The 14016-nt window shown below is 39.2% G+C and overlaps 1 protein-coding gene across 3 annotated transcripts in view; it reads left to right on the top strand.

The window, feature by feature from the left end:
• The window catches only part of ttc21b (tetratricopeptide repeat domain 21B), an 85758-nt gene that overhangs the window by 36657 nt on the left and 35085 nt on the right, over positions 1-14016 (top strand). For all 3 annotated transcript variants that reach the window (XM_052027546.1, XM_052027564.1, XM_052027554.1), the window contains exons 19-20: positions 4040-4146; positions 5585-5773. In XM_052027546.1, the coding sequence (XP_051883506.1) occupies positions 4040-4146; positions 5585-5773 (296 nt within the window). The remainder of the gene's footprint in view (positions 1-4039; positions 4147-5584; positions 5774-14016) is intronic.

Raw genomic sequence — 14016 nt, 5'->3', positions numbered from 1 at the left:
AGAAGCAAGATCTACAAATGGTGAAACATTGGACACAAATAGCTTGCAGCCAGGACAGGGGACAAGGATAGCGAAGATGCCAACCTGCAAGAAGGCCAGGTTACATAAGAACTTTGAGACAGCCTGCAGAGGTCAGATGATGGGTAAAGACAACAAATTGCTCATTGTATTGGGAGACCAACTTAAAAAGTGTGTGTGGCTGTTACAAACCAAGGAGGAGTTGAATATCATCTTGGCACCTTGCTTTGCATTTGTCTGTTATGGAAGTATTGACTGAGTACTTTCATAGATCTATGGACTCAAACATGACATATTGCTTGATGGCCAACTTCCATTACAGCACAAACAACAGCCAGCCAGGCTATGTGGTGAGTATAAACTCAGATTGCTGTCTTGCAAACTGACTGCTACCATTATAGTTGTGGATTATATAGCAATCTTGCAATCAGCAAATATATTTCTTGGATTGCTGAGATACCACACAGGGGAGTAGCAGTAGCTCCACTGAGCATACAATTGCTTTCCTGTCTCAGGAAAACTGCTTTTGTGCTCCCACCCTCCCAGTACAGTGAAAGGTCAGTCTCTTCCATTGAAAATCAACAACCTTTCATCTGTCAAGCTGATGCAGAATGAATGCATTGTGATGACAGGCAGAATACTGGGTGCTTATCTACACAATTCATTGTCTTTGGTCGTTTACCAGGTAGGCATTGAGTGGCAAAACTCTTGGTTTCTTTGTGTAGTAGAATTGACATGTGGTGTTTGAAAAATAATTAGCATGCAATCAGTGATATCCTGCAGTATTGGAAGTCTGCAGTCCTAGCATTCCTCCTGGAAGCGAACATGAAATGTACTTATTTCTCTTTGAACACAGCCTGTGATCCCTCTTATGTAATAATAGGCAGCAAATTTCTAAGTGGTATATTTAGAACCATAGAAAAACTACAGCACAGAAAACAGGCCATTTGGCCCTTCTAGTCTGTGCCGAAACATTATTCAGCTAGTCCCATTTACCTGCCCCCAGCCCATACCCCTCCAGACCTCTCTCGTCCATGTATCTATCCAATTTACTCTTAAAAGTTAAGAGCAAGCCCGCACTTACCACATCAGATGGCAGCCCATTCCACACTCCCACCACTCTTTGAGTGAAGAAGTTTCCTCTAATGTTCCCCCTAAACCTTTCCCCTTTCACCCTAAAGCCATGTCCTCTCATACTTATCTCTCCTAATCTAGGTGGAAAGAGCCTACTTGCATTAACCCTGTCTATGCCCCTCATCATTTTATAAACCTCTATCATATCTCCCCTCATTCTTCTCCGCTCCAAGGAATAAAGTCCTAACATGCTCAATCTTTCCTTCTAGCTCAAATCCTGAAGACCCGGCAACATTCTTGTAAATCTCCTCTGTACTCTTTCAATCTTACTGATATCCTTCCTGTAGTTCGGCGACCAGAACAGCACACAATATTCTAAATTTGGTCTCACCAATGACTTATACAACCTCACCAAAACATTCCAACTCCTATACTCAATACTTTAATTTATAAATGCCAGGATTCCAAAAGCCTTTTTTACAACCCTGTCTACCTGTGACTCTACTTTCAAGGAATTATATATCTGAACTCCCAGATCCCTTTGTTCCTCCGCACTCCTCAGTGCCCTACCATTTACTGTGTACGTCCTCCCTTGATTTGTCCTTCCAAAATGCAACACCTCACACTTGTCTGCATTAAATTCCATCTGCCATTTTCTGGACCATTTTTCCATTTGGTCCAGATCCCTCTGCAAGCTTTGAAAGCCTTCCTCACTGTCCACTACACCTCCAATCTTAGTGTCATCCGCAAATTTACTAATCCAATTTACCACATTATCGTCTAGATCATTGATATATACAACAGACAACAATGGCCCCAACACAGATCCCTGAGGCACACCACTAGTCACAGGCCTCCAATCTGAGAAAATACCATCCACAACCACTCTCTGTCTTCTCCCACTCAGCCAATTTCGAATCCAGTTTACAACCTTTCCATGGATACCCATTGACTGAACCTTCTGAACTAATCTCCCTTGTGGGACCTTGTCAAAGGCCTTACTAAAGTCCATGTAGACAACATCCACAGCCTTACCTTCATCTACTTTCTTAGTGACCTCCTCAAAAAACTCCACAAGATTCGTTAAACACGATCTACCACGCACAAAGCCATGCTGACTATCCTTAATCAACCCTTGGCTGTCCAAATACTTACGTCCTATCTCTCAGAACACCTTCCAATAATTTACCCACTACTGATGTCAGGCTCACTGGCCTGTAATTACCCGGTTTACTCTTCGAGCCTTTCTTAAACAATGGAACAACATGAGCTATCCTCCAGTCCTCTGGCACCGCACCCGTGGCTAAGGACATTTTAAATATATCTGCCAGGGCGCCTGCAATTTCTACACTGGTCTCTCTCAAGGTCCGAGGATATATCTTGTCAGGCCCTGGGGATTTATCTACCTTTATTCGCTGTACAGCATCAAGTACCTCCTTTTTAATCTCTGTATGTTCCATGACACTAGTGCTTGTTTCCCTTCCTTCCATATCCATGATGCCAGTTTCCTGAGTAAATACTGATGCAAAAAAACTGTTTTAAGACCTCCCCCATCTCCTGAGGCTCCACACATATATGACCACTCTGATCTTCTAGGGGACCAATTCTGTCTCTTACTATCCTTTTGCTCTTAATATACCTGTAGAAACCCTTTGGGTTTACCTTCACATTATCTGCCAAAGCAGCCTCATGTCTTCTTTTTGCCTCCCTGATTTCCTTTTTTTAGTATTTTCTTACATTTCCTATACTCTTCAAGTACCTCATCCGTTCCTAGTTGCCTATACCTGCTATACACCTCTCTCTTTTTCTTAACCAGCTCACCAATATCCCTTGAAAACCAAGGTTCCCTATGCTTGTTACCCTTGCCTTTAATCCTGACAGGAACATACAAACTCTGCACTCTCAACATTTTGTCTTTGAAGGCTTTCCATTTACTGAGCACATCTTTGCGAGAAAACAACTTATCCCAATCCACCCTACCTAGATCCTTTCTCATTTTCACAAAATTGGCCTTTCTCCAATTTGGAACCTCCACTCGAGGACCAGACCTATCCTTATCTCCAGCTGCAGCCTGGCGCATATATATGTTCATTGCCACAATCACTGGCAAGGTAATCATTGACCAGCATTGAGATTGCAAAAATGGCCACAGCAGCTGGCAGATTTCAGTTAGTGAAGCCCAGAAATCTCTTACGTAGTTCCTTACTGAGGTTTGGGTTGGATTGTTGCTCCTTGTAAGCCCTGAAGAGGCGTGTTAATCTCTTGAGAGCTCTTCTCTCCTCCTCCTTTAAGCAACTTGTGTTGTTCGCTGTGGCTTTTACTCACTGTCCCAGAGGGTTCCCTATTAATGCACCCACGTCTGGGAACAACTCGTTTGTGCAGAGGACTTAAAGTCAACCAAAAATTCTTCAGCATCTGTCACATTAGGGAAGCCTTTGCAACTGGAAATATTAGTGAAAGCATCAAACACTCCTATCAACATCTGGAAAAAATTAACCAGCAACTAACCTGTTTGGTTGATGTTTTCTTTAAATAATGGAGCAGCGTTTTGAACTCCAAATAGACAGTGTTGGCATCAAATCAATTTTGCACATTGATCTGCCTACTCTGGATTCAGCTGACAGACATTCATTGCAAACAGCTTCACCAAATTAGCACTGAGATGATTTACGCGAAGTGTGAGTGCGTGCACATTGGATGCCTTTTTGGCCTTCAGTCAGCTTTTGAAACTCTCAGCTGGGCGTCATTGGTTTCAATTTTCTGTCCATAATTTTAGCAAAATGGCAAAACATGGAAAACTTATGTGAGTGCCACTTGTAAAATATCATATTCTTTTGATATAGTGAATGGGACTGACTAGATTACAGTGTTCCATCATGGATTCAGTGGGCCAAATGGCCTCCTCCTGTACTATTATGATTCCATTTTCTTTCCCAATCTTTTTCAGTAAGCGATCTTCAAACATTGATGGAAGATGCACGCTATTTAATGCTTCTAGCAAAAATATATAGCAGGAAGAAGAAGACTGATGATGCTATCCTTGCATTGCAGAGGGTGAATAGGCTTTTATTATTTATTTAACTACTTGAATATAGAAAGATATTTTTAGCTTTGAAAAGTTACGTCTTCAAATTATGTCTGTAAAAGTTACTGACATACAGTGAAATAAGTTCTCTAACTTCTTGCCTTTTACTATTTTAGTTTTATTTTACTCAGATTGGAATGCATCATTAAGGTGCATAAAGCTTTCCTAATTAAAATATTTAGAAAAATTGTTTCTATTCAAAACTCAATGACAATTTTATATTGTAATTGCCATATATATGGAGTCATATGATACAGAAGGTCATTTGACATTTTGTGCCAGTTTTTGCCTTAATTTTTATGTTTCTTTTTCAAATTTATATCCATTATGTATATTCAACTTGTTCTGACTGATCTTTAAAGCAGTGCCAAATCAAAATAACTTGATGCATAAAAATAATCTCTGATCTTCTGTCTGGTTCTTCTGCAAATTATCTTTAAACTGCCTCTTCTAAATACCGAATTTCTTATTGGTAGCAATAATTTCTACTTATTTGTAATAAAACTCTTCTGAATTTTGAACATCATTACTAAATTAAGTTTGCTTAACTATTTGACTGGAAAATAACATAAAAGTAAGAATAATACAAGGCCACTAAGATATTCCTGTTTACATCTTTTATAGGACATCCTCAGACAAATTTTAATTTTGCTTCCTGTGGTATTTAGACAACGTTCCTTTTGACCTTTGCTTTATCAAGTATATCCATTTACTGTATGTTATGCCTTTAAATTCTTTAAATTTACCATGTTTGATACCATTCTTATCAATAATATCACATATTAATTTGCAGAAGACCTAAGGCATTAATCCTGTACCTTGAATGGCACTTATGATAGCAAAGATTTTCTGCATTCACTGCTCTGTTGACCTTCATGGTTTTAATATCTTCTACCTGTTTTTCTTCTCATACATTTCATATTTTATTTCTTTGATTTGATTTGATTTTTGACTTTACGACCTGATCAGATTGTTGAAATCTAGTCAGTGTTTCACTCTTTTCAAGTTAGAAAACCTAGTAATTATACTTCCAGTTAGCATTTCTTTCTTTCCCAAAGACTTTAATTTTTTCCATTTGTCTTAATCAAAGATATCTTCCAAAGACTGTATGAATGGACACTATATCTGCTGTATTTCTCATGCTTATCATATCTATAACCTTCTAAAAGAATTTATTCAAGTCCAAATGAAACGGTCTTTTATGAAAAATGCTTTTGCTGCTTTTAATTATTTTCTGTCCTATAGATTTTTAGTAAATGATCTCTAAAGATTCCAAAATTTTTCTGACCATGCATGTTATTATTGATCAACATAATTATTACATAGCCTATTAATATTATTTTATGCAATTTCAAAATCTGACATTACCACTTGTCTTTTTTTTTGTTCCATCCATTTTCTGAATAGGCACGAGAGGTCCAGGCTCAAGTATTAAAACGAGTTCATTTAGAACAGACTGATGCAGTTCCTGCCCAAAAGCAACTTGCAGCGGAGATTTGTGCTGAGGTAGCAAAACATGCTACAGAGCAGCGAGAATATGAAAAAGCAATTAAGTTCTACAAAGAGGCCCTAGTCTATAATGATAATGATCACAAGGTTAGTACTGCAGCTTCTAGGTTATTGAATATGGTGATTTAAAAAAAATTGTGAACCAGGTTTTCATTTCATGAGGGAAGAATGTGCATGTTTACATAGATATCCTGGAATATGATGATTGTGTTACTGAATATTGCTTTCAGATATATTTAATAAGCTTTACTCAAGCTTTCTCAATATTCTACTGATATTACTATAATGGTTCTATAAAGTAGTTTTGAATATATTAGGTGAACTGTGTCTGTGAAAACAATCCACCTTTTGTTTAGTTCAGAGGAACAGCATAAAAAAAAGACAAACTCTAAAGCCAGAGTTGTAATGCATTTTACTTTGCACCAGTGTTTACCAAGAAAGGATTTTTCCAAGCTATGGTAAATTGAATTTGTCAGAATCCTGGCTGAGATGAACCGAAATATAGGAGAGGTATAAAAAAGCTGGCAATGAAAGTATGGTTGGAAATTGCAGCGTATTAGTCACTATTTTCCAATCCTGCTGGGATGCAGTGTTGTTGATAAAGTACTAAGGATTACAAATGTTACATGTGTTGAAAAAAGAAAAAGATAAACTTTGTATTACAGGCCTGTTAGTTTAAACGTGAGGTTAAAAAAGATTTTTAGATAGAATAACCTTGGAAAAAAATTACAGCTATTTGGAAAAACAAGGACCAATGAGAAAATTGAAAACTACAGATACTGGAAATCTGAAATAAAAACATGAAATGCTGGAAACACACAGCAGGTCAGGCAGGAGAGGAAACACTTAGGAAAGAGAAACAGTTGATGTTTCAGGTCCAAGACCCCTCATTAGAGCAAGGGAAATGAGAAAACAAGTTGTTTTTAAGTTGCAGAGCGGGTAGGGGGTCAGGGTGGTGATATGAATATATAGGATAAAGTCAATATAACTGATAGGGTGGAGCCAAGGCTCCTGAGGTGATTCCAAGGTTCAAGGAGCTGTCTGGTTAGTAGATTAGTGAGTGCAGATTGCTTATAATTCGACATCGAGACATGAAAGTTGCAACGTGCCCAGATGGAAAATGAGGTGCTGTCCCTCAAGCTTGCATTGGGCCTTGTAGTAACAGCACAAGAGGCCACAGATATACAGATAGATCAGTGGGATGGAGAATTAAAATGACAAGCAACTGGAAGCTTGGGGTTGCTCTTCCAGACTGAACAGAAGTGTTCTGCTCTGATTATGAGATTATGAATACAGGTGCCTCTGAAATGTTCCCTTAACTTTGGCTTCCCCTCCAACACAGTTGACAAAGCCCTTGACCATGACTCATTTATTCTGCTTGGATCAGAAGTGGCTGGTTCTGCTGTAAGGTTTATCCATCTGTAATTTTGACTTGCTTTTTTGCTTTCCACAGACCCTGCCTGATGTGCTGGGACATTTCCAGCAATTTTCCTTCTGGTCTCAAGATCAACTTTGACCTGCATTTACAGCTTTACATGGCCCTTCATTTGTTTTCACTGTCTGTAACTGCCTTTGTTAATCTATTAACCAGATGGTTCTGTAAACATTATAGTCATCTTGGAAAAGGTGACCTCACCTTTGTCCTATCCATCCTCCCCACCCTTTCTGCTACTTAAAACTAACTTCTTTTCTCACTTTCCCAGTTCTAATGAAGGGTTTTTGACCTAAACGTTAATTCTATATCTCTTTCTACGAATAAGGAGAGCGTGGATGGATTTATTCAGGATAAATTTAACTTGACTACTTCATTATAATGAAGTAGCAAAAAGGGTGAATGAAGTTATTTTTTAAAACTCCATTTTCTTGAAATTGAATTGCATAATGCCATGTTTTTTTGCACTACAAATCTAAATTTTATGAAAATAAAACATTATGGTAAATTCCAGAGTTATTATGCAGATTGCGACATCTATGATTTTTGTTCCAGCTTGTTCATGCTACTGACACACATATCATAGACATCAGATGTGTATAGACTTTCGACAATGTCCCATGCATGCCTGGATACCATTTCTATAAAGTTCAGTGGTGCATGCCTGGCCCTGTCTGTCTGCAGCTTCTCACTTAGAGGCAAATTTTCATATCACCCATAAAGACTGTGTCAGCATGATTTACAGATGACCTCCCCGAACAGAGCCCAGGCCTGGGAACTGGCTCGGATAGATATCCTCTGCAAACTTAGTTCTCTGAGGCCTCTTTCCAACCCATCCCCAACAATAGTGATCCCATACTCCTCACCAGACTAGTGACCTTCACCTTGTGAAACACAAGCCCCCTCCCTACAGCCCTGTTTGGAACATCCCCAACACCTAATACTCCATTGTGTAACAGTCTCTGATTAACACCCTAACCCTGCTAATCCCCTACAGCCAACTCTGATATCCGCCACTGACTGGCCCAAATTCTGTCCCTACATTTCATGCCTGAGCCTTTCTACCCATCCACAAGCCCTGGACTTACTTGACTTTCTTTGCTTGGTCTGCATTGGTAGTTTACAAAGGAAAAACCATAGCTCATGTTAGCCCAATTATCTAATTCCATTGCACACAATGCACACACTTGGTCCTCTTACATTATGGAATTTCCTAGTGGAAGACCCAAGAACAAAATATTCATTGACTCAACATTCAACAACTGATTAATGTTCTGGAGAGGTCAGATTAGGATGGGGCATACACAATGAATGGTAGGGCCCTCGGGAGTTTTAAGGAACAGGGCAACCTTGCTGTGCAAATCCATGAAGGTGGAGCTTAGGTAGATAAGATGGTAAAGAAGGCACATGGGATGTTGGCCTTCATTAGCCGGGTCTTAGAATATAACAGCAGGGAGTAAAGGTACAGCTCTGCATAACTTTGGTAAGGTCACGTCTGGAATGTTGTTTGCCGTTTTGGTCACCTCAGTATAGAAAGGACATGATTGCTCTGCTCAGAGTGCAGAGGAAATTTGCCAGAATGTTGCCTGGGATGGAGTGTCTTGGTTATCTGGAGAGGCTGGATAGACAAGGTTTGTTTTTCTTGGAGCAGAGAAGGCTGAAGATTCATTTGAGGTGCATAGAAAGGGTAGACATTGGATACTTCTGCTATTTGGAAAAGTTTACCATAACCAGAGGGGATGTGTTTAATATGAGGAGTAAGAGGTTTAGAGGGAATATAAGGAAGATATTTTTTCACCCAGAGGGTGGATGGAGTTTGGAATGCACTGCCTGAGAGGCAGAAACTCTCACAACATTTAAGAATATCTAGACGAGCAGTTGAATCATCAATGCAAATATGGCCACAGATCCAATACTTGAAATGGAAGGGTACTTGATGGTTGGCATGGATGGGGTGACCTAAAGTCTGATTCTGTAGCGTATTGTTCCATGAACTGTTTGACATGCCATTGCAAGCAACAACTTGTTTCTAAGTTTATGTATTAGACATGTTATCCTGTGGGTTAGCAGCTCAGATAAAAAGTTAAAAGACTGAATGGAAGTGTACAGCAGAGTTGCTGGAAGTGTGGTTACTGCATTTTTATAGTTTTTGATAGTTGATACGACTTGCAGGTACAATTTTTAAATTTGCTGTGCACCGTTTTCTTTAAGTATAATGAACACTGAGTCAGCTGATAATACACTTCAAAAGGATATAGCCAGACTTGTGGAATGGGCAGACACATGACAAATGGGATTTAATATAGGAAGGCATGAGATTAGGTATATTGATAACAGGAATGAAGTGAGACTGTACATACTAAATAGTATTTATGTAAATTATGTGATCATTTGGGGAATAGGTTGGGGATTACTCTCCTGAAAGGAATAGGGCATTTGAATGCTGCCTCCAGTCTACAGGGTTTGTGGTGAGCAATCCCTTTAGAAAAGGCAGATTCAGTAATGGATAATTATGAATAAAAGTTACAGGAAGTTTGAGCTATAATGTTCATTAATACATAGGCAATCCTCCTTAGTCAAGGATTATTCTCTCTCAAGATATATTTCACACTTTGTACTTAAGTACAAAGAAGGCTCGAGGCTGATCCAGAGTCAACTGATTCTGCTGCAACTTGGACATATATTTCTGAATGGGATGGGTAGGCTCAGTTTGCTAATCAATGGAAAGATGTAACATGCAAGAGATAAGTCTTAACAAACAGAAGGTATTGTCTGAGAGAAGGATTATTTGACATGTCCATTGACCACAGTCTTAGGAGGATCAGGATATCGCATTAGTTGGTGGCAGAGTTTTGCAGTCTTTCAGAATAAGATCTGGTTTACCATGCTATACCAAGTGTGAAAATCACCATCATACTTCTTTGTCCCATGGTCATTCCAGGACTCTATTGGAGATATTTATGGGACCTTGCAATCAGAAGCACATAGCATGTGATGAATGTCTTCTTCGTCTGATCTGGCAATTATTTACATTCCATCCAATGCTGGCAACTGGAATGGCCATCACACTGGAAAATTAAAATTCAGCCCTGGAGTATATAACTCTGGACTTTATGAAATATTATAAAATACTTTAAAACTTAATATAAATTATATAAAAATATAAAATGCCATTTCTGATTCTGGGCACCGTAGCTAAAAAAAGAATTGAATGCTTTGCAGAGGATTCAGAAGAGATTTATTAGAAAAAGGATTATAGTTAGGTTAACGGGAGAAATGATAGAATAGAAAATCATTGGGCAAGATATAATTGAGGAGTTAAAATCTTTAGGTTATAGTAATGCTGGAAGAGCCAATAACTAAAGGGCACAGATTCACGATGTATGTGGCAAATGGTCAAAAATCTTTCCTTAATGGAACCTGTCAAGATTTGAGATTCCTGAAGTAGCATTGGAGGTTTCAAAAGGAATAATAAGTGTCAAGCCTGAAATGGCTTTTGTTTTAGTACTGAATGAAGATGGTAAATCTAAGAGGTGTTGCTTCACTGATGTTTTCTATTTCTATATTGTTTTTATGCACCAGGTCTTCACCCTGTCCTTCTGTGCTTGTGTTTGTGCTAATCTTCAGTGGAGTCTTAGCAGTTGCTTTTGTAACATTAATAGAATTAAAGTCATTGAGAGTTCCTGCTGCTAATCGCTATTTAGTGATAGTTACTGGAGAGCACGCAAGTCTTTATAATTGAGTGTTGATAGGATTGGCTTAAATGTTACTAAATCTTGGTTTATTTGAAGAATAGTGTAATGATGCTTATTTGCTTGAAGAGTGCCACTTAGAACATAGAACATTACAGCACAGTACGGGCCCTTTGGCTCACGATGTTGTGCTGAACTATATGAACACCTCCTCCATAATCAATCTAATGCTTCCCCCCTGCACAGCCCATAACCCTCTATTTTTCTTACTTCCATGTACCTATCTAAGAGACTTTTAAATGTCCCTATTGTATCAGCCTCCACAACCACCCCCGGCAGTGCATTCCAGGCACCCACCACTCTCTGTGTAAAAAAAACCTACCTCTGATGTCGCCCCTGACCCTTCTTTCTCTGATCTTAAACAGCTGTCCTCTGGTATTGGCTATTACCATCCTGGGGAAAAGGTGGTGGCTGTCCACTCTATCTATGCCCCTCATAACCTATCAAGGTGCCTCTCATCTTGCGTCACCTCAAAGAGAAAAGCCCCAGCTTGCTCAGCCTTTCCACATAAGACGTTCTCCAATCCAGGCAGCATCCTGGTAAATTTCCTCTGCGCCCTCTCTAAAGCTTCCACATCCTTCCTCTAATGAGGTGACCAGAACTGAACACAATACTCCAAGTGTGATCTAACCAGAGTTTTATAGAGCTGCAACATTACCTCAAGGCTCTTGAACTCAGTCCCCAGACTAATGAATTCCAGCACACCATACGCCTTTTCAACCACCCTATCAACTTGTGTGGCAACTTTGAGGGATCTAAGGACTTGGACCCCAAGATCCCTCTGTTCCTGCACGCTGCTCAGAATCCTGCCATTAACCTTATACTCCGCCTTCAAGTTCGTTCTTCCAAAGTGTATCACTTCACACTTTTCCAGATTGAACTCCATCTGCCACTTCTCCACCCAACTCTGCATCCTGTCTATATCCTGTTGCAACCTATGACAACCTTCTACACTATCCCCAACCCCTCCAACCTTCGTGTCATCTGCAAACTTACTTACCCATCTCTCCACTTCCTCATCCAAGTCATTTATAAAGATCACAAAGAGTAGGTGTCCCAGAACAGATCCTTGTGGAACACCACTAGACACCGACCTCCAGGCAGAATATGCTCTATCTACTACCACCCTCTGCCTTCTGTGGGCAAGCCAATTCTGAATCCACGCAGCCAAGTCTCCATGGATCCCATGCCTCATGACTTTCTGGATGAGCCTACCATGGGGAACCTTGTCAAACGCTTTACTGAAGTCCATATAGACCACATCCACTGCTCTACCTTCATCAATTTGTTTTGTCACCTCCTCGAAAAACTCAGAGTCATGAGGCATGACCTGCCCCTCACAAAGCAATGCTGACTATCCCTAATAAGACTATGCTTTTCCAAATGCTCGTAAATCCTGTCCCTAAGAATCCTCTCCAATAGCTTGCCCATTACTGATGTAAGACTCACTGGTCTATAATTCCCAGATTATCCCTATTAGCTTTCCTCCAATCCTCTGGCACCACTCCTGTGACCAGGGAGGATGCAAATATCATCATCAACGCCTCAGCAATCTCTTCCCTTGCCTCCCGTAGTAACCTGGGGTATATCCTGTCCGGAAATTGGATGAATTAAAAGATCGTTGGCAGTATAGGAAAATATGGAACTTTGTATTACTGCCTTCTGAAAAAAATAGTGAGAAAAAGAGAGAAGAATCAGAAAGAATTCAAAAATAGGCACACAAGAAAGCATTGCATGTATCCCAGGACTTTTTTTTATTCATTCACAGTTTTTGGACCTATCTGACAGGCATTTATTTCTTACCTCTAATTGACTTTGAACTGAGAGGCTTGCTACGTCATTTCAGAAAGCAGTTAAATTCAGTCATGTTGTTGTGGTCTGTATTCACATACAGGCATGACTGAAAAAGCGTAACAGGCTTCCTCTGCTGAAAAGCAAATTATGAAGAAGAAAGGCTTTTACAACAAATTGGCAGTTTCACGGTCATTACTTTTTACTTCCATAATTTATTTCATGAACTGCATTTAAATTCCCCAGTTGCTATAATAGAATTTGAGATTGTGTTTCCTGAACAAACAACTGTCCATGCCTCTCAATTGGCAGTTTAATAATTTACTGACAATGCTACCTTCCTGTTTAGTTTACTGTCTGGTAGGGATTCTGATTTCTTATCTTTACTGTTTACAGGACTACTGGATGGTTTACTCGTATATTTTTTCCCTTCAGTTTCAATGGAGTTTTGAAAAACATGGCAATGTAAATCTTTCAGCTGCTTTTTCTGCACATTATTGAATCTGCATTCAATAATATAGAATGATTGGAAAACCATGAAACATTAATAAACGTGGAGTTCAAATTCTGGATTAAAGTGATTTTGCCAATTTATAAGGAAAAATTAAGGCAATGTGTGCTTCATTTTTGTGTTTGGTTCTGGAAAACAGCACCCATAAATATGTCTGTAGTCTGAGGCAAAAGATTGATCTTTGTGATACCATTAAATTTATGGAAAATTTACAATACTGAAGGAGGCCATTCAGGCCATTGTGTTTATGTCAGTTTAAAAAAATAAAGCTAACAGCCTAATCCCATCTTCCAGCACAAACCCATAGACCTGTTGACTTTTTGAGTACACATCCAAGTATCTTTAAAATATGATGAGGGCTTTCGCCTTGACCACCCTTTTGAGCAATGAGTTCCAGACCCATATCAAACTCCAGGTGAAAATATTTTCTTCATCATTCCTCAGATCCTTCTACCAATTATGTTAAAACCATGCCCTCCTGGTTTTTAACCATCTCCTCAGTAAAATTTATTTTATCAAGGCATCACAAATCTATAAGCTTCAATTATGTCTCCTCTCAGCATATCTTGTTCAAAACAAAACAGTGCTGGCTTATCCAACCTTTCCTCCTTTCCTCATAGCTATAGCTTTTTGAATGAGTCAATATGTTCTGCATTCTCTTTGTGATAATTGCATTCTTTAATCTGGTGAACAGAAACACATGCACAAGCTATGGTCAGACTAGGATTGTTTACAGTTCCAGCCTAAGCCTCAACCAATAAAGAAATGCAAACAATATATTAACAAGCTTATGAATCTGGATGTGGATGTGCACTTCAATATCCCTCTATTCCCCCACAATATC

Source organism: Pristis pectinata, chromosome 1 (assembly GCF_009764475.1).
Source record: "Pristis pectinata isolate sPriPec2 chromosome 1, sPriPec2.1.pri, whole genome shotgun sequence".
NCBI classification, from domain to species: domain Eukaryota; kingdom Metazoa; phylum Chordata; class Chondrichthyes; order Rhinopristiformes; family Pristidae; genus Pristis; species Pristis pectinata.
Note: the sequence above shows the minus strand (reverse complement) of the source record. Positions and strands in the feature narration are given on the sequence as shown.